General features: G+C 38.5%; 1 protein-coding gene across 2 annotated transcripts in view; it reads left to right on the forward strand.

Moving 5' to 3' along the window:
• Positions 1 to 22,312, forward strand: part of TMEM232 (transmembrane protein 232) — a 150,241-nt gene that overhangs the window by 26,648 nt on the left and 101,281 nt on the right. For both annotated transcript variants that reach the window (XR_008445317.1, XM_054031384.1), the window contains exons 3-8: positions 1,673 to 1,784; positions 3,863 to 3,968; positions 7,601 to 7,758; positions 13,214 to 13,313; positions 15,041 to 15,192; positions 21,931 to 22,109. Coding sequence is in view for 1 of the 2 variants with exons in the window: in XM_054031384.1 (XP_053887359.1) it covers positions 1,673 to 1,784; positions 3,863 to 3,968; positions 7,601 to 7,758; positions 13,214 to 13,313; positions 15,041 to 15,192; positions 21,931 to 22,109 (807 nt within the window). In the remaining variant the exon portion in view is untranslated. The remainder of the gene's footprint in view (positions 1 to 1,672; positions 1,785 to 3,862; positions 3,969 to 7,600; positions 7,759 to 13,213; positions 13,314 to 15,040; positions 15,193 to 21,930; positions 22,110 to 22,312) is intronic.

Raw genomic sequence — 22,312 nt, forward strand, 5'->3', positions numbered from 1 at the left:
CTGGAAATTGTACAGCAGTTTCATTTAAATTAAAAATTGAGGCTCTAATTGAATTAAAAAAAAAATAAAAAGAATACTGCACTGGTTGCAGTATCCCTTGTATTATTTCATAGGAGAGAAAATTGCAATTTCTTTTGCTGTCCATACATTTAAAATATTTATTGTTGTGCAGAATTGTGTATTGACGATATATAGCTGCATTGTAGAAGTTGTCAGGGAAGGAAGCCAGGGATTGTGGCAGCTAGGCAAAGGACATCTGTGGTTTTTGAAACATCACAAGGTATAGGAGGCAGTCTGAAGGCTTGTTTACACTGGCAATTTACAGCGCTGCAACTTTCTTGCTCAGGGGTGTGAAAAAACACCCCCGCTGAGTGCAGATAGTTTCAGCTCTGTAAAGTGCTAGTGTAGACAGTGCACCAGCGCTGGGAGCTACGCCTCTTGGTGGTTTTTTTAGAGCGCTGGGCTGCACCGCAACCACACTAGGCACGTTAAAATGAGACTGTGGAAAGTGTCTGTTGGTGGATACTTGGTAAACTGATCAGCAGTGAAATAGTTTATAATGCTGTAATTTTAATCGTCCTTGGTAGGTTGCAAAGTCAAAACCCTAGCAAAATGAAAGGAACAGTTCACACCTCTTTCAGAGCTATTGTTTTGGACTTCTGCAGTCTTGAGAAGACAACACTTTGCACTACATTGCTGGTTTAACATGACCATAAAACCAGTTTAACCAACCCACAAGGAATCACCCCAGTATATAAGGATATGTCTTCACTGCAGCCGGGAAGTGTAATTCCCAGCCGCTAGCTCTGCTTAAGCTAGCTCACCAAAAATAAGAGTGTGGTTGTGGTGGCACCGGCAACAGTTTGGGCTAGCTACCTAAGCACAATCCTGTCCAAGATCTTAGGTGTGTACTCAGGTGGCTAGCCCAAGTTGCCATCCATGCCGTCATGACCACATTGCTATTTTTAGTGCACTAGCTTGAGTAGAGTAAGTCCATGTATGTCTACCCGAGCTGGGAATTACACCTCCCAGCTGCAGGTATAGAGGCTTATATGCCACTGACCTCCCTGCTGCCAGTGTAAAAGTTTTTCTTCTCCTGCAGATTAAAGCTCATCTTAATTAATTAGCCTCTTAGAGTTGATATGGCTACTTCCACCTTTTCATGTTCTGTATGTATATATATCTCCTTACTATATGTTCCATTCTATGCATCTAAAGAAGTGGGCTGTAGCCCATGAAAGCTTATGCTCAAATAAATTTGTTAGTCTTTAAGGTGCCACAAGTACTCCTGTTCTTTTTAGGGAAAAAAGGGTGAATGCAGTCCTAGCCATATTGAAGTCAATGGCAAAACTCCCATTATAAGGCCAGTGTGATTACTGAAGTGAGTGCATGGCTGGGACAACCTTGTACAATGCTAATCTTTGGCTGAACTTTAAGCACCCCCTATTCCTGTTAAAATCCAGCATAAATTAGAGCAGCCTTCAGGTAAAACAGTTTGCAAAGATTGATACTGTACACTAACTTTTTTATTAGAAAAATGACATACCATGCCTTTACTTTTTAAAATTTGCTTTAAAGTAATTCTTTCTTTGGACTCTTTTATAGTACTTTGAACCTTATTATTTAGGAAATGAAACATATAACTGCAACGATTTTTTGGATATATCTTTAGAAACCCCTTGGAAATCACAGAAAAATTCATTCAGAAGTTCAATGATGCAACAAATCCACAGGATAAAGAAGACTTACTAGAACTAGCTAAGAAAATGCTTGCCAGATGCAAGGTTTGTGTACACAATAAGGGACAGTTTATATTTTTATTATTATGGCATTTGCATGCTCCATTTTCTTTATTAAAAAAAACAAAGATAAAACTTTTGTTGGGAGAAAGGATTGTGGGGAATGAGAGAAACAATTAGAAAGTATAAGTGAAATGTAATATTTAATATCTATGCTCTCAATGTGTATTGTAACATATATTAAGTTAGCCAATATAAGGGCTTGTATATAATACTCTGTTGATTAACTGGCCCTAGGTCTCTTCTCATTGCTTAACATTTGTAAAAAAGAATATATCAGGAGAATATTATACAGATTTTTCACTAGTTTACAGCTGAATGGACCTGTTTTAAGTTTCTTCAAGAAAACTGTTAGCAATATTCAGTGATTAGCTGTTTAGCCAGAATGCTGTTCTGACATGTTTTCATGTTTCATTTTATTTTGTCCATTAAAATGTTGGCAACTGTTTTGAAAAGTGAAAATAGTAAACACAACACTCTGAGACCCCTAAATGATTCCTTGTGGGCTTACTAAGCCAAAAATAGATAAAGTGTAGAAACAGAGTGGCCATTCAAATTTGAAAGATATTAAAAAAGCAATATAATTGGCATTTAATAGGCCTTAAAGAGGAGGCTGTGGTGCTAATATAATTTCTGCTACCATCCAAATTAAAAATTTATACATTATGAAGTACACTTAGGCCCTATTTGCAAATCATGGACTTTCAGTATGAATATTATCTTTTTTTTAAATGGACCTTCTACTTGGCAGGAAAGGTGCATTGGCTAACAGTTTTCCAAACCTCTTTCCTCCCTCTCCCTTTTATAACTGGTACCCACAGCGAGGCATGTTAGTGAGATTTGGCTGATTTTGTGCTGGAGTACAGATTTCTATTTTGATCAGATTAATTCTGGATTTTTTTCAATTCCAGAAGAATACTTACCCTGACAGTGGTAAAGATGCATCCTCCTTTAACACTAGTGAACAGGAAGGCAGAGCTGGAAAACTGCCTCAGCTTAGCGCACTTACTAATTGTGTTAATTCGGTCACCTCCAGTGTCCAAAAGCTGTTGCCTTTCCATCCTTCACTGGTGTGCCAATGTTCTATTTGGGTTAGATGAGAAAGGCTAATTTTAATGGCAAAAACAATGGAATTATTTGTACAGAAAGCCAATGAATACTACCAGTTGCAATCAGTTGCTAGAATGTAGAAGGGAATCTAAGGGAAGGAATGTTCAAATAAAATGTTTTTCTATTGTTTATCCCAACAGCTAAATGCATGCAAAATGTTATGAAAATCAGATGTAATATACTATATGTTTTTCTTGTTTAACCAAAAGAGGTGAGCAAAAATGTCCCAACATTTTGGCTATGAAACCCTCCATAAAAAGGCATCTGTTGAAAAAGCAGCAAAGAGTCCTGTGGCACCTTATAGACTAACAGACGTATTGGAGTATGAGCTTTCGTGGTTGAATACCCACTTCGTCAGATGCCTCCGATGCCACCCACGAAAGCTCATACTCCAATATATCTGTTAGTCTATAACGTGCCTCAGGACTCTTAGTCTGGATCTGTAAAAGCAGCAAACACAGCTACCCCTCTGATACTTGACATCTGTTGAAAAGATTGTTTTGATCTAGAAAGAGTGGAATTTGCAAAAAGCTAAAGTTTCAGAGAGGTATTTTGTCAGGTTAGCATATTGTTGATTCCCTATCAATTTCAGCCCTACAGAGATAGTAATAGTAGTGTCCTTGTACTAAGTTGGCTGGAGTCACTACTGTGATTCAGAGATGGTAATTAATTGTTTTTGATTCAAGGCACTTAAAATGGGTGATAATACTGTAATTATAGTTAAGTATTCCTATTCTTAATTAAGTGTTAACCCCAGGGATTAAGCATTGCTGCCTCATTAGTTTCTGCTATTGTGTTTGTATCAGCAAACTCTTACCAATGATGCCTTTAAAAGAAGCATTTTTATTCCAAATAAATTGGCTTGAGGGAAAAGTTTTATTTTAAGCTAAATGTAAGAAAAAAAAACCTTTGGCTTTTTTTCTTTCCCCTCTCACCCTGTTCCTTCCAAACAGAGAAGATCAGGCCTTAGCACATTAGGTTCTGGGAAGCATGTGGATCTTCCAGTAGCATGGACAGAAGCAATTATATTGGCTCAATGCAAAGGTGAAATCCAGGAAGGTACAGTATTCTTCAGTTATATTTCTGTTAATTACTTTAAGACTTTTCTAACCAAGCAGTGAAAGCAAAGTTAGTTTATTCCCAACTATGAAAACTTGGAAAAAAGCCAAGACAAATATGGATTTTATTTTCCACTTGCAGAAAGAAACTTTACAAATATATACAGAAACTATCAGTGTAGTATTTACAGAGTGTTTCAGAGACCTCTGTTTTTATGCTTGATTTCTTAAATTGCAAAATCATTACCATTTAAGCACCTCTACATGACATTACCTTGTAACCTGTCTCTGAAATCAGTAACTAATTAAGTGTAATTTAAAATGACATTTAATGATCTCAAAGTAAAGTGCTTTAAATAACCTCTTGTTTTTACCTTTCCTAATTATGCCCATTAATAAAATTGCAGAATATTGAATTAGTTCTGAAGACTTTTTAAATGAAAATGTTAACTTGTTTCAATCTAAAATGTTCTTAATTGTGGTAGCCCTTCCTTAGTAAAGTCAGGTAAAGAGAGGATCCTATACAGACTCTTGCATGGACACGAAGGTATTTTCACTTTTTTTTACCGACAGATAGCATTTTAGCTAGAATAAGATTTATGAAAATAATTTCCTGGCAAGTAGGTTTAAATCCATAATCATCACATATACCTTAGCTTTTCTGGCCAGGCTGGAGAGCAAGTGCAGTAGAGTGGCTAAAGAGAGAATCATGCAATCCTGCATATTTGAAACAGAAATGATGAACGAGTGTATGTGCAACATCTGTGATCTACAGTCTGCACTGCTGATGTGTAGGACAAAGCAAAGTCATTCCATTCCTATTTTATAGATGCTATGGTACTCTTGCTCTTTTTTAAATGTATGGGGTCATTCCAAAAGTAAAATGAGACCTCATTTAAATAAGTCTGGCGGTGGAGTGATATTGCCTGTCAAAAATCCTGGGACGTGGTGGGGGAATGTGTGCAAACATTCTCTACATTTACTGCAATCTCGGATCATGATCAGAAGGTCTCTAGTTGTAGGTGTTGGATTTTTCAGTGTACTTTGAGCTAATGATTGTATTCATGTGAAAAAGGAAATCTACAAAGGAAAAGGAAACAATTCAATAGTGTGCCTGTGAAAGCAATATCAAGACTACTATATAATCTTGTGTTGCTTTTATTAAGCTGGAAATTCTTGGGGGGTTTGTGGATATTGTACTATGAATACAAGTACTCTAATGGGGAACAAATCAAAATAGATGGGTGTGCAGAGAGTTCTATCCTCATCATCTTGCAATTCTTCATTTTTCTTTTCTTGTTAAGTGATTTTGGGCTGACCTAAACATTATTTCTCTCATAATTTACAGGGTTTGAGTAAGATGCTGAAGCCTAAGGCACTTGATTGAAAAGTGTCTATTTCTCTTCATACACTTTTACCTCTAAAAATCATGTGCATTTGAGTTTGATAATGATGACTAGACTGTCTTAAGAAGATAATATTCACAAAGTTATGGAGTTGCTTACACTCAGTAATCAAATAAATAGTTAGTGAGCCAGACGCACCATGATGTAACCCAATTAAAGTCAATCCAGACAAGCCAGGGATGAATTTGTCTTTATATGCTTTGCCAAAGATTATCTCCTCCAGAAATGAGAAGTTTGAGAAGATACTATCAGTGACTTGGAAAAAAAATGTTGAGAGCTATAAAACTTACAGAGGTGTGGAACAAAGAACTGAGCTGTCAGTTGATCAAAGATCATATTGTTAAAAATGACTGATAATTTGGAATACAAGCCGAATGTAAGAATTATCAGAATTTTAGGGGTTCTAGTACTGTGCATTCTACTGTAGTATTGGGAGACACAAGATTTTTTTTAGTGGATAGTTTAATAAGGTTGTGGAATGGGTTTTTGTAATTGCTCTGAAAGGCCTATCTTTCAAAGAGCTGTTACAGTTGTGAAGGAATACTGTGTTGATAATATGTGGATACCTTTTTCTTCTGGAGGGTCAAGAATCCTTCTTTTAGTTCAGATTACTTCTTAGGAGCAGTCTACCAATATCAACCTGCCAACAACAAACTGTTTATTATTTAAAAAGTAATAATAATACAGTAGCTTCACCACTTAATGATAAATCCATATTCTGGTCAATTGATAAACTATGTGTCTGAATACTATTGTTTGTCTGTTTAGGCCACACACAGGATTCAAAAGTATTGACCCTTATGCCCTCATGGAGTTCCTTGAGGCAGGGACCTCTGTTTTGTGCAGGCATGAGCATTCAATAAATAATAAAAGAACATTGTTTTTACTGGTTGCATGAAGAAGAGGCTTTTGCATAATTAATAAATAAAATATTTATCTTTTTCCATGCTATTATTTTGGAGAGGAAAAGGACTTTTAAGAATTTTGCACATCAGCTTGGGAACTAGGATGGAACTAATACATATATATGATTGTAAGCTCATTGGGACGAGGACTGTGATTTACTAAATGTTTGTACAGTTCCTAGCACAATATATTCCCAACCCAGTTGAGACCTCTACGTGCTACGGCACCATCAGTATTCCTCCTCCTCCTCCTCCTCTATTTTTGGACAAGTGGAGGCAGCTGGGAAATTTGTTGGACAAAGACTGATCCTTTAATCATATAACGTGTGGATGATCAAGATGGCGAAGAGGAAGTGTTGAACTGGGAAGATTTGGGACTGTGGTTTCACTCCTGCCTGCTGGATTTGTGGGGAGGTTAGGGGAAGTTCTTCTTCCTACAGACTTTGAAAGTTGGCAGACAAAGCAGGGAATTTTAAGTCAAGATTCAGGCACATTGGTAGGCATGTTTGAGGAAATTTGCATAGTGACTTCCTGGCTTAAACTTTACCTATGAGATCTATAAATCTGTCACTTTCATGAGCATCAGATTCACACAAATCATTAACCAAAATTGAACAAAGCCATCATGTAATTTTTAAAAAACGTAATACTTGAAAAAGCAATTTAACTGCCTTTTCAACCATAAAAAGCAATTCTATCTTTTCCACTATAGTTTTGTACGGTCATTTTCATTGATATCACAAAAAAGATCAACACACCTAGCAAAAAATGACAGAAAAGTTGACACTGTAGAAACTTTCTGAAATGTGATATATCTCAAGAAACAGCTTACATTATATTTCTTGGTAATTAGTTTAACATTATTAATTCAGACAGTTTTGTACCATATATTTCAATATATACTTTAACAGAAAATGTCAGTAGCTGTTGAATACAGATTATCAGACAGTTGAGCTTTGTTTTCTCCTCAAAATAATAGTCACAGGGGGCAAACAAACTGAATGAACTGTGAAAATAAAGCTTTGACTTAGGCGCCTAACTCCCTTTGAGTGTGGGGCTTAGGCCATACTCCTCTCCTTGGGATTTCCTATTGGCTAGTTTACCCTACTCAGCATGCTGGCTTCTGTGGATCCCATTGTTATGTGCCTAACTCTCCCCATGTATTGTATAGGGTACTTGGGTATTTAACTCGAGGCTGTCATTACCACTGGTTGGCCAGGCTCCTAAAAGTTAGGTGCTGCGAAGCCTAAATCCCTGTGTGAATTGAGCCCTAAAGACTGAACTCTGTATTGAATTTATTCTCCATTTTGTTTTCACTTCAGAAGCTTTGGACATCCTTTTAATTTCTTTGGACCATGCTCCCATGAATCCAGAGCACGTCCCTGTTTTATTTTTCATCGCTGAATCCATTTTGTATAGGATTTGTTGTGATGCGGCACAGAAATCTTATTTATACTCCAGTGAAATCAAGTTATCAAAGGTTTGTTATATTTTTTAAGTAGTTTTTAGTGTTTTTTTTTAATATCTGTATATGTGGTATATATTCACCGACTTATTTTTTGTTGTATATCGACACTATGAAATATATGACATTACACTGGATTTATACCACTATAAATGAGAGCAGAAGCTGACTAAGTTTGTCACAAGACCTAAAACATTGTAATGTTTTCTAATATTATTTGTGGTATGCTTGTTCTATAATTTAGTTTGATCTTAACTTTCTGTATCTCTGAATACGTGATTTCTGGGAAGTCCCAAATGAGAGATTAGGAAAATGCAGTTTAATTTTTCCCAGAGTATGTAATGAGAGAGTATAAAATACAGATAAAAGACTGTTTTTTGTTCATAATGCATATTGTTAACTTGGATTTTCTCATAATATTAGTAATATTCTTGCAGAATATCTTGTTAAATTATGCAAACTCTTTATTCTCCCATCTGGATTATAATTAACGAGATATAGCATGCTAGGTCACATAGTCTTAGTGCACCACCATGAGAGTTATGCATATGAGGTCTAGTCTACACTACAGAGTTAGGTTGACATAAGGCAGCTTATGTCTATCTAACGCTCTAAGTGTCTACAATAAAATGTAGCTCCGACCGATGTAACTTGCCCACTGCACTGACTTAACTGCACGAGAGATGTAGTGCTTAGGTCGATGTAGTTAAGTCGACTCAGTGTCAGTGAGAACAATGTGTTGCTTACATTGACTGTTGCTGCCTTTCAGAAGCTGTCCCACAATGCCCCACACTGACAGTTAAATCGGTGCAAGCGCTTTTGGTGAGGATGCACACTGCCGACACAATGAGCATAGCATGGACATGCAAAAGCAATTTAATTACTATGGTGGCTGTACATTGACGTAACTTAGGTCAACTTAATTTTGTAGCGTAGACTTGCCCTAAGAAAAAGGATGAAATTGAGGCAACCCAAATGGGAATAATCCAAATGAGAGTAATCTCTTCTAAAAGCTGAGTAAATAGTGTAAACTTCTAGTATAATTTAAGACTTAGCTGATACATCACTATTTAATGGTCTAGTTTTGTGTGTCAGTACTATACCTCTTTCCTCTTTACCTCTTAGAAACCACTTCCAAAAGTTACTGATGTGGTAATTCTTCATTCTACAACAATATTTCAGTTAGTCACAACCCAGAAACATAAAGTGTTATTCTCTCATAAAGACTGAAATCCTTATTGAAACTGTACAATATGGATGAAATTAAAGACTAAAGCCAGGTGAAATTTTTTTGACTGCAGGTTTTGGGGTGGGTTTTTTTTTGGCAGAAAATGCACATTCAGGTTGACCAAAATACTGTATGAATTTGTGTCAAATTCACTGAATGGTTTTGGTTAAAAAAAAACAACCGTAAGGAAAAAAAAAGTTTCATTTTTAATGACTTTTTGTATTGAAATTTCCTTCAATTTCATCAAGAAAATATTTAAAAGCATTATAAAAAGCTTGAAATCTAAATGACTTATATTTGCCAAAAATTTTGAAAAATTTCATTTTGGTCAACTTGAAACAAATTTTTTTAATTTGAATTTTTTGGAATTGCCAGCAAACAAAAAAAAAATCATGTATTTGCACAGCTCTGTTAGGAAATTGATCCCACACAGCATACATGTGGAGGACTGTTCATTAAATACCATTCTCTATTAGCATTTGTTCTACTGCTCTGTTATGTGTCCCCACTCTGGGAACGTCTTCACTACCCGCCATATCGGCGGGTAGCAATCGATTTATCCGGGATCGATATATCACGTCTAGTTAAGACGTGATATATCGATCCCCGAACGTGCTCACCATCGACTCCGGAACTCCACCAGAGCGAGCGCGGTAGCGCAGTCGACAGGGGAGCTGCGGCCATCGATCCCGCGCCATGTGGACCCCAGGTAATTCAAGCCAAGATACTTTGACTTCAGCTACGCTATTCGCGTAGCTGAAGTTGCGTATCTTGGATCAATCCCTCCCCCTAGTGTAGACCAGACCTGTTTCTGCAGATTAAACATTACTTTCACTCTCACTTGACCAAAATAGCTACCTGACAGGAGGGTATGTTTTACCACCTTTTTTCCCCATACAATTCTTCTACCACAACAAGGAATAATGTACCTGTTTTGAAGGCAGTTTGAACTATTAGAAAATGCTCTCCCACTCTCAAAACCTGATATGCCATAGATTAGAACAAGCTGCAGGAGTCCGGCAATAAACCCCCTCTTGCAATGGCTTATGACTTCTGAAACTCTCCATATTTCTAGTTTAAACTAAATTGTTAATTATTTTGGAAAGTTTAAATAAAATTGATTCTGCCATCTTTTAGTTACATGAGCAGGAAAAGAGAGAATTTTTTTACATTCATGTGAAGTTTTAATGTTCACCCATGTCTAAGCTATCTGCTTGGGGGAATAAAGCATGGCAAAGACAATAAAATATACAATATACAAGCGTATTTGTTATATCACATACTTCAAATCAGATTTAACAGATTTTAACTAAAACTTGAAAAAAATCATTTTCCAGCTTTGATCGAGCATGGAAAATTTCAGCCCCCACAGAATGTTTTATTTGGAAAATGGACAGTTTCAACTGAAGCTGTTTTGCAGTCTTAACAATAGCCAGTGCCTCATGTACTCTGTGACTGTTGGGACCTATATTATGCAAGAAGCTTTGTGGAATTGTCTGCACCAGGACAATGCAGAATTTTGTGATAAATTTACTATGACAGGACAAAATATTTCTAAAACTTCCAGTAGTGTGGGAATCCACCAAGCACTATGGAAGGATAAGCCATTTCCAGAGATGATCAATGGTTCTTCTTAGCATAGTGCTTTGCTTTCCCTGTGGATCTTTGAGATTCCTATATTTGCAGAATGCACCTCTTGCCATTTCCTTAGATCTCAAATCCCTTCCTTTTGGGATGCATGTATGCAGTGCTGCAAGATAAGCCTTGTAGAATTTCAGTAGTAGTTACCTTATTCTTGTAGGTTTTTCTGTAAGAGTGGAGCATCAGGGCCAATAATTGTTTGATTTAAACCTCCTCTTCCTCTCATTAAATTCTTTTCCAATAAAAAGCACCAGGGATGCTGCAGAAGATTTACCTTATTATAAGGAAGGTACATTTTGGGCCCTAAACAAGCTGACAGGGTCTCTTTTTAGTATTTGTTATGAAGTAAACAATGAACATACTAGCTGAGCTGATTTAAAGTTGAAATTCCTAGGATGTTTCCTTGGTTTTAGTAATGTACATTTTAAGTAGCTCCCTTGGAAACTGGGAGATATTCTCACCCTCCCATTTTCTATGCGAAAGCAGGATCTCCCATTCATTCTGTGAAATTCTTTGTATGACTGACAGGATTCTGGTTGAACAAAAACAAAAAACAAAAAAACAGGATCGGGCCCATTAAGGGCCCAATCCTGCTCCCACTCAAGTCAGAGAGTTTTCTCATTGACTTGAGTGGAAGCAGAACTGGCATTAACTGTTATGGAGTATCTGAGCACTCAATGGCGCATGAGTCTGATCTCACTTTTACTGGTGTAAATCAAGAGCAGCTCTCTGGAAGCTGATGGAATTACATGGATGACAAACTGTTGTGAGAGAGAACTCAAGCCCTAAAGGTCTGACCCTGCAGTCTCTACATAGCCTGCCTAGGACGTGCAAGGTCAGGCCATTTGTAGCTTCAGCATCTGAGCAAAGTTTTAGCCATCCAGATCTGCAAATGCTTTTAACCTTTAGGGATTGTCCGGTTACAAAAACTAAAAGGCCCTACAAACACACGCGCGCGCGCACTCAAAATCAGTCATCTGCAGTTAAGCTACATAATCGAAAGTAAAAACACAAATCAGAAGAAAGTACCCAGAAGTCTGTGAGGAGCCAATCCCAATGACACTTCCCTGATCTTACCTCTGGCTTTCCCCCTGGCTGTGCACTGCTTCCAGGTATTGATCCTGGTCAAACAAAAAACCCTACGAAGACATAGAGAAATACAAAAGTGTCCTGTATTGTCTTAGCATCCTTGTGCAATCTCTTTACTTACTTGCAACTTTGTGCTGATTCGGTGTTCCAAAATACATGTTTTCTCCTTAGTGTCTGTCTGGGAGTTTGGCCACGAGAAGGATAGCTGCTTCAAACACTTTTCTTATATAAAACAAATTCTCTCATTTTTGTGTTTTCAGAGGCTTATATCTGGGAAGAACAAACTTTCAAGATTTTTAAATAGAACACATCTATTATTTTTCTAGGTACTGCCAGGATTCTCTCTTTGTCACATACATCTGCCACAGTAAATATGATTGCTCTTTCTGCATCTTGCTCAGGGGTCTTAAATGGAGCCCTTATTTTGATTCTATATGATCTTTCAAAATACTCTTCTCGGATCTTTAGCTAAATCCAACTGCAATATATTCAGAACCCACTGTTCCAAAAAAAGCAATATGATTGTTTGTTCCAGCTGCTCCAGAGAGTCCAATTATTCTGACATTTTAAATTCTGAATGATTTTCCAAGATTTGCAATCTGTTTAACATTTTATTTTCTTTAATGATGGCTGCATGGAGGCTGTTACCTTTCTCGTTTCTTTTCACATGCTTTGTTGGCTTTTTCTGCTTCTGTTAGCTTGGCCTCTAAGTTATCAAAGCCACCATCTAAAAACTGTAAGCTATCAAATGTAGTATCTAGCTCTACAGTTGCAGAATGGATGCTACTAAAATGCCCACATATTTCACATGGGATCTCCTTGATGGAGTGTTTTTGCCCTAACACTCCCACTGCAGGGCCTGGTCCATGCAGCACTGTTGACAAAGATGAGAGCTCCATGGTTCTCCTGATTGGCATTGTAACCATAGAATCATCATACTGGGTTGAGTTTTCTTTGGTTTTGTGTAATTTTTCCTTATTTCTGTTTCCTCAAACAAATCTGTCCTCAGTATTGGAGGAATTCAGTTCACAAAAGTGTGTTCATTCCCTTACACTAAGAAAATTCTGAGGACATGTATCTTCTCTTACCAGCCCCGCCTCCCCCCCGAAAAGAAAACCCTATACAAGTGCCAAAGTGTTATTAATTTACTATGTACCATTAATATACAGTGAATGCAAAACACAAGACAGGAGTTATTCATTATTGCGCCATATGTGTGAAATCTGAAGATATGATCTGATTTAGCACTCTCTTAATCCAGTTTCATGCTGGTGTAACTCATAGAATCATAGAATATCAGGGTTGGAAGGGACCTCAGGAGGTCATCTAATCCAACCCCCTGCTCAAAGCAGAACCAATTCCCAACTAAATCATCCTATACAAGTGGAGTTATATCACTGCTCAAGTGGAGGAGGGCAGTGGTGAATAAGACCCATAATCCAAAGGTGGTATTTATACATCTATTGTGAATGGCATGATATAAAAAATATTTGTTGTACTTACTTTTGACAGGTTGGATTTTTGGTCTTTTTAAGGCTCCTTGTTTTTCATCTGTGTGGTCACCTGAAGACTTCTGGAGAACATACATATAGGCTTCATACAGATTTAAAAGGTAGAACATTGTATATTTGCTATATAAACAACATTAAAATGACTTTTAACTACTAAATTGGGAAATGGAAGTGACCTAAGTGACTATCTCACGTTGTGCTGCACCCAAGAGACTACCATTTGATTCTTAGGAATACTGTCCACCTGAATTGAGAGTTTCATATGCATCAGTAAGCATGCAAAGAAGTCAACATTTAGCCTCATTAAATGAGGTAAAATAGAAAAGGTGAGGTCTGTAGGTGAAGAAGGAAGAAAAATCAGAGCAACTCTGAATCACTGTGTAATTAGTCAATTTAGTACATATGCCAAAAATGTACAGTACATTGTGATTTTAAGACTATTGACTGATCTCAAATAAATACTTGCTTATAAGCAGGAATGCTGAGTATTTTTAAAACATACATGAATCAAATCAATATCTTTTAAAGCCTATTTGGAATGTGATTAATATTAATTATCTGTAAAGCCCTTACTAAAAAGCAATCTTATATAGCACCATATGTTTTAGGTGATAACAGGTGAGGTCACTGCTATAAATAGAAAAAGGTGATATTGCAAAAGCCTTAAGTTTCCCTCAGGTACGGTGCTAACATACAGCCCAATCCTGCAGGGTGCTGAGTGCCTGCAACTCACACAGATTGACAGTGGAAAGGGTGAGTGCTCATAGGACTGGGCTCTTGTCACTTATTTGTTATGCTGACATTGCTTATAAATTTAATCTAATGCCAGGTATTCATATTCTATTTCAGACTTTTCAGCATGCATGCACACTGTATGCAGTGAATCAGTAGGCTGCTGCTGTAGTAAGACTGCAGAGGTATTGCAGTCTTGCTACTATCAATTGGTTGTCATGGCCACAAGCAATACACAAAATGAAGAACAAAGAATCAGATGATTTAAAAAAAATGATTACCCACTTTTTTCCTGACAGCTTTTATTTTACAAGCTTTGTCCACACCAGTCATTTATAGAAAACACATAAATATAATAGACACTCTCACAACAGAACTTCCTGTATCTGCCAGTTCTTAAAATGTAATGCAGTAAGCAATATTTTGGCTTACAGGCAGTCAAATCTGCATTCACCCAACCACTGGGCTGATGGTTATACGTCCTTTCAAAACCCCTTTTATTTAATGCAACTGAATTCAGATGGCTCGATACATTACTCCATCTCTTCAGTGCTAAGTGTTGTTATTGAGAGGAATCAAATCCCATTTGCAGTACAGATGTCAGCATGTGAATGCTAATCATGGAGCTTCAGATCTTATCAAAGGATATACATAGTTTTTTTTTTTTTTTTTTAAAAAGCTCCATTTTAGTTTACAAAAGTTGAGTCTGGTTTCCATGCAGAGTTAGCCAAAAATAAATGCAGTCACTGAATGACTGGCATGAAGAGAGTTTACATTGTGATTCATTGTTAGCTGAGAGCCTCCTCACCTTGTTCAGAGTTAGCCTTAGTTAATTAGGAATTCAGTCATCATGGGAGACTTCAACTATATGTAGCTCATGGGTTACATAAGCTATTATCTATGAATCATACTTGTAGTATTATGTTCTACCACAAGGGGTCACACAACATTTATAAATCTACTCTGTGGAAAATTTGCTAATGATTCCATCAGCAAAGTAGTGAAGTTAAATAGCACATAATAAATAAAAGGCAAACAGAATAAATTATAAAACAACAAGAAGACAATTTTCACAAAATTATTTTTCATGCCATAGCACTTTCAGCTTGTGAGGTCTGCTACCATCCATATCCAAACATCCTCTCGGCTGTGCAATTTATGCTGAAGGCTGGAGAAACCATATGTGGTGCTGTGGTATTTTCTGATGTAAGCTTGGAAGAAAGACAGAAGCAGAGTCCTCTTGGCATGGTGGGTAACATAAATCAGATGATATATGATGCATCAAAAAGGATTACTGTGATCAAATAAGCATGCTTGGTAATTCAGTGAAAATAATTAAAGCTGAGCTGAGCTAGACAAACTACCTGTAGTCCAGGGACAGGATAAACAGAATAGACAGATCTGTAGTGATCGCCGCCTGGATTTGTGAAACATATCATTTCATGAATACACTATCCTTGTTTCTTTGATGCAATGCAATTAATTATCAATGTGATACTATAGTGACCCAATGCATATTAGTAGCTAGGGTGGGGTCAGTATCCCTTTTAAGATTCTGTTCTCATGACAACATTTACTCCCACTCTATGGCATCTGCTTCCTTCAAAGTGTGTGTGGAAATGGACAGGGATGGGTGGGTGTGGGGGAGTTCATGCACAGCCCTTCTGCAGCAACAGAGCACTTTCCTGAACCTTGCTGCCATGGGGGACAGGGGAAGCACAGACCTGGAAAGCAGCATAGAGTAGCTGGCTTTTTGAGGGCTGCCCTGAGGCATGCGGATTTCCCTGTAGATATTGGGGGTGCCTGCACGGTTGAATGGCCGTGTCCCTTGCTCTCTTTGTGCAGCCCCAGATCCCTCCCCCTGGAGATGATGCATCAAATGCTGTGTGCAGTGGACCAAAGAGAATTTTTCTGAGTAAGTTTTCTCCTCTGGCTGCCTTTTCTGTGCTAGGGAATGATAGGACCCATAATGATGTGGTGCACAATAGCCTATCACTTATATGATTAAAAACTGCCTAATTATGTGTCTACCTCGCAGGCTGTAATGACATCAAAAGGGCTGCTACAGTTTCTCTCGGGTAAACAATATTTCTTCTCTCTTTACCTAATTATGTATTTACGTGAGGAAGTGTAAGGCTGTGTGAGCACTGACTGACGTTGTTTTTGTTTGTCTTTTCCTAATCTAAGTAAATATAAATAATATTTATAATACTAATAATTCTTAGCTCTTAAATACCAGTTTTCATCCAAGGATGTCAAAGTGCTTTACAAAGAAGGGCATGTATTATCTCAATTCACAGTGAGAGGCCTGGATTTGTGAAACATATCATTTCATGAATGCCTTGTCTACACTACAAAGTTTTGTCGACAAAACACTGGAGGTGTACACACTGAAATGCCTCTCCCACCGATGTAACTCCCCTGCTATGCTGACATAATAAAACCACCATGACAAGCTGCATAGAACTTTTTGTGGTGTAATTAGAGCGACGGTGCGTCAGTGTAGACAATTAGTGAAAGACTGAGGCCGGATAGCCAGGAAAGGACACGGGCAGGAGCAGATGATAAAGCTCCTGGAGGACTAGACAGAGGTGTCGAAGTCCCTCATTAGCCTGCAATCAGTGCAAATCTGTGCCCAACTCCCGTTCCAGCCACTACAGAACTCTGGTCTATGTCCTCCTCAAACTCCCCCACTGCATTCATCATGTGTTTCCGGTCCCGCACAGTACTCCGTGCACTCCAAGCCTGAGGACTGGTTTTGCAGTGAAAATTGGAATTACACCCAGCTGTGAGAGCTCTAACCATGAGACTGTTCATTTTCATGTCCCCTGTTTGTCCAAAGGTTTGTGTTTTATCCCATTAAAACTTAAGTCTTTGAAATAAAATGGTTCTTCACTTGTGACATACATACATCGCTCAGTGCTAACATTGAAACAGTGGCATTTATTCCTTGCAATTAATGCTCAAGAAGCAAGCACTACAGCAGTAATTCATGGCGGCAAGTAAACATTGCCTGGCCGAATTCATCACATACAGACACATTACTGGGAATCATTGTCAAAATGCTCCTTCAAAGCCTCCCTGATTCCAATAGCTTGCTGCTGCGCCCCTCTAATTGCCCTTGTATCTAGCTGCTCAAAATCAGCAGCCAGCCGATCGGCCTCAGCAGCGCACCTCTGGGGAAACTTTCCCCCCTTTGATTCGCAAATATTATGGTGAGTACAACAGGCCACAATGATCATCAGAATATTTCTTCATTGATGTTTAACCAGACAAAAAGACAGCACCAGCGACCTTTAAATCAGCCAAAGGCAAATTCAGCGGTCATTTGGCACCTGCTGAACCTGTTGTTGAAGCACTCCTTGCTGCTGTCTAGGTTCCTGATCTAAGGCTTCATAAGCCATGGGAACTAGGGGTATGTGGGGTCTCCAAGGATCACTAGGGGGCACTTGCACACCCTCATTTGAAATCTTCTGGTCTGGAAAGAAAGTCCCAGCATGCAGTTTTCTATACAGTCCAGTGTTCCAAAAGATGCATGCATCATGCACATTCTCTGACGATCCCACGTTGATGTCAGTGAAACAGCCCCAGTGATCCACCAGTCTGCAAGACTGTGATGGGGTGGACTGGGTCTGGAGGCCGTCTGCTAGAGGCCTTGTAGCCCTGCCACACCCCACCCCAGAAAAGGGCAGTAGAGAGGTCCTCCAAGCTGCCTAGAGTGGCTGTATGGGAAGCAGCTAATCAGGGCCAAGTAAGCTAGTATAAGAAGAACTGCAGGGCCAGAGTGAGATCAATTCCTTTCTGGAACATTGTGGCTGGCTGCTGCTGAGTTTTTGTCTGCTACTGAGCCATGAAAACAGTACATGTTCTGGGAAGTGATTTGAGTCACTCTCTTAAAAGAGCAATGGGGAGGTATCTTAAATGGGAAAAATATTTATTAAACTGTTTAAAAGCACCTACTCAAGGTTGTAGGCACTTGTACATACATTTCTTAAGGCAGAAGGATGGTCTTGTGGTTAAGGCACTGGACCACTGGGACTCAGGAAGTTAAGGTTCAGTAGACACAGACTGTAAAATGGGAATAACAATACTTCCCTACCTCCCACAGATATTGTGAGGGCAAATTAATTAATGTTTGTGATGTTCTGTGACACTATTATGATGGGGCTCATATCATTACGTAGAGCGGAAGAAAAACATAAATGGACAAATAACCATATTAGAACATTTAACCATCCTTCTCAAAGTTGACTTCATCTCTCAAAATATAAATGGTCCCTGTCACTCAATCATGAAGAAACCCTATCAAACCACCAATGACCATCTCACCCCACTCCCTCAGAAAAGCTTGGGGGGAAGAGGGTGGGGAGATGAGCATTGCAGCATACTGTGACAGTCAATAAATCTGGGCTGTCTCACACCCAGGGGGAAAGAAAGATTAAAAAAAAAAAACACCCGGGGAAGAGGAGGTTTGTAGGAGCTGTTAAGAGTGAGCAGATGAGACAGCTGGGATGTGGGAGTGAATGGCAGATCCTATAAGCCTTATGTTGGGAGATGCCTGTAAAAGGAGATCTTTAATAGCTCATTGTGGAGAACTTTAAAGACCAATAGGGCCAAGTTAAAGTCAATCGTCTGCTTAATAGATATCCATTATAAAGAACAAAAGGCAGCTGTAGTATGATTGTTACAGCTTGAAGCCTTGAGCAAATGTTCTGCTGAGTTTTGAACAATCTGCAAGCAATGGGAATGCACTGGTGGAAGCCTTTGTAGAAAGGAAAATTGAGGCTTATAATCATAGGGGAGTGTGGGGTTTGACACTTAAGGAAGGTCATCTTGTTATAAATAGAGTTACAGCATATGCAACCTGCGCAACTGGAGAAAAAACACAGGTATGATCTTGTGCTGCATCTCTGGGAAGTGCGGTACAAAACTCTCAGCCCAAGAGGGGTGAAGGTGCATCGACTAAGAGGGTTTAAGACACCTTTTTACCCTTCTGCTTCTAGGTTGCTTCAGGGGCCAAAATGGGATGTAATTTAGGTAGCCCTTAGGTGCCACCTATGTTACAACAGCTCATGCCAAGCTGTGTATGGGCAGCAGTACCCTGTGGAATCATCATAATGGTGCTGGATCTGGTCTTTTCCTCAGCCCCATATTGGTGCACCCTTATATTGGAACATGCAGAAGAGGCTTTATAGTTTCTGTGCTGGGGGAATTCTTTTGTGGCCAGACCTAGGCTTTTTATTATACTTGTATGCTGTTGCAGCTGTAGGATCAGGGAAAAATATTCCTCCCTACTTTGTTACCACATCCAACATATGGAAAGGCTGCAATTGAAAATGATACCACCATTTTAATTAAGGTAATTAACTGACCAAGTTTCCTCAATAAGTGGGAAGACAAAAGGAAAGAGAACCTGTTCATAACAATGACTTTTTCAAGACATTCTTATTGGTAAGTAAGCATGGATCATTAGAGAAAGAAACCAAGGAGAAAGGGTGCTCTGCTGTCAAATCCTTTCCTTCAGTCACAGAAAGTTTGGGGATTTTGAAAGTATATACCCTTGAAAGTTTAATATTCTTTGTCTTTGTTGAAGGATGTAGCACTTCATAATAAAATATTTAGCACTTAAAGGGATCACCTCTGAAAACCAGCTGTGCCTAAGGCTTTTGAATGCAGTCAATCCTCATAACATGGTGCTAATAGATTATAAACAATACACACCTAGACTCTTCAACAGCAGATTACAGTAGCTTCTTCCATGTCTGTTTTTATTTTCCTTATTTCAAGGTCTGCTATTCTTTATCATAGCTCTGAATGATTCCTAAATATGTGTAACAGAGCAGCAAGGACTGTAGACTAACTAGTTCAGAACAGACAGCTAAAATGGATTGACAGTGATTCAATTACTATTAATGAAACTTAATTTCTATAGCATATTTAAGTGCACTACATAATAAAACTATCCCCCAAGGTTTACTGAATTAAGAAATAGGGTCCCTGCAGCATCCTCCAGCCAGTGAGGATGAATTACATGGGAGCCCTAGGTAATTTGAAAAACCAATTCAGTCCACTTCCTGGTCTCTGAGCTTGCTGAGTCTCTCACATACAGCCATGTAGGAGATTTTCTACAATCCTGGAGCTGTATTAACTAAAGCATTCAATGTGGCCACCAGTGGGGGAATTCAAGGGCTTGAGAAATCAAGAACTGTAGGGCTCAAGGAGCACTCTGCTCATTTGCATGAATTGCCTGCCCACTGGGCAGCTCTGTAACTGTCCAAACTAGGAAGCAGGTATTTTGAGGGGAGAAGCTTGCGCAGACTCACTTTATGATAAGGCCACAAATTATTTTGTTCTGGACCAGGGCTTTATTTATCTCTGGACTATGATTGCACCACTATAGCCATTCTGATGTATTAATACATCTTTAGTTCAAAATCATTTTCATAGTGGAAAAAGGAATGGACACTTAAACAGATATCAAGAATATCCAGAGTTATGATTAATGATGCATTTTGTGAAAGAGTTACTAAACTTCATGCTTCAGGGTTAAGCCAATTTCTAGCTATTAGAGAAAAGGATGGGACATAACATGAGGGGTAGATTACTCCATATCTGCCTACTGCTGGAGTCATATACCTTCCTCTGAAACATCTGGTGCTGGCCACTGTCAGACGATACCTACCTATGGCAGTTCCTGTGTTCCTATAATATACATCGTTTAGCCCACAGGGCAGCTAATCAACAATCTATATGAATTTAGTAATTTCTCAAAAATAGATTTTTTCCCCATCACTAGATCTTAACAGTTTTTAATGGGCTTAGAAGCTTAGCATTTGGTCATGTAAATTTTTCATGCATTGATCATGTTAATTTGATCCAGTTTAATTAGTGAAGTATTACAAATCCTACATCAAGATTCTGACACTCATTTGGAGTCCCTCAAAGTCATGAGGAGTCCCCAGTGGCATAGGCTCTGCATTAGCAGATCCTGATACAGGTTTGCGGCCTAAAGTCAGTGTTTAAATAATTATAACCTTTTAAAAACAGAACTCCAACTTGTAAACAAAATAATTTTGGTCCTGATCTTGCAATCTGAGGCTACGTCCTCACTACAGGGGGGGAGGGGTCGATTTAAGATACGCAAATTCGACGTATCGGAGCCGCTGTGAGCACGGAGGCAAATCGACCTCCGCGGCTCCCCCGTCGACGGCGCTTACTCCTACCTCCGCTGGTGGAGTACAAGCATCGATTGTCACCTCCCGACGAGACGCGATAATTCGATCCCCGAGAGATCGATTTCTACCCGCCGATTCAGGCGGGTAGTGTAGACCTGCCCTGATAAATACAAGTAGAGATTGACATTTACCACAGAGTCCTATTGGAGTCAGTGGGACTGTGCTTGAACGTGGGGCTCTGACTACGCAAATCAGATTCCAGAGTTAGGACGTTGGCCACTTAAATGTTTTCCAGGATACCCAAACTGTTCCAGTCTACATTATTGATGAATAACCTGTGTTATTTAACCTCACAGACAAACTACAGCAATTCTACTTTTTGTTAATAGTCCCAGAAGGCTGAAGCTTTGTTTTCATAAAGCTAATCTCAGTCTGAAGTGAAATCTTAATAAAACTGGTTTATACTGTTAATGCTGGCTCAAACACAAGCTTAAATGTAACAGCATAGGCAGGGCCACTAATTTTAATTACTTCAGAAGCGACAACTTTGGGTAGTGAGCACTTCATAATACATAAAAGCCCCAGAGAAACAATAATAGCACATCTTCTGTTGACTGGATTCTGAGATTTTTTTGGTCCCATTGTGCGGAATATATTAGAGGCATTTGTAGCATTGTATTTTGTATGAAACTAGAATGCTGAACAAGTGTTGTGCTGAGTAAAATTCTAAGACAAGTCTGAGTAGAAAACCAAAGACTAACTTTTCATTCAAGAGATCTTATCTATGAAATTCACTTAATTTTTTTCTTAGTCCTTCTTGGATTCTGACCCATCAGTTCAATTAAAGCTTGAACAAAAAGAAAATACGATTCAGCACTTTCTTTGGCATAGTCTTGTTGTTTGGGTTTGTGTACACAACAACTCTTCTCGACTAGATGAAGTGCTTCAACATCTTCTGTTCTATAAGGAAGAGCTCCACCAGAAAAACTGGTAAGGATAACTCTATAAATGTAAGATAGTTCTTATGGAACCAATCTTTGTGCTTAAATGTTAATCACACCTAAATTGCCTATGAAAAAGATTTATAATCTCAGTGCCAAAAGCAGAAGCAATTTATGTACTTTGCATTACTTCATTTTATCAATAAATTGTTCCTACCTTTTTCGCTAGAAGCACATACAGATATTGTATTA

This window comes from Malaclemys terrapin, chromosome 6 (genome assembly GCF_027887155.1).
Source record: "Malaclemys terrapin pileata isolate rMalTer1 chromosome 6, rMalTer1.hap1, whole genome shotgun sequence".
NCBI lineage: Eukaryota > Metazoa > Chordata > Testudines > Emydidae > Malaclemys > Malaclemys terrapin.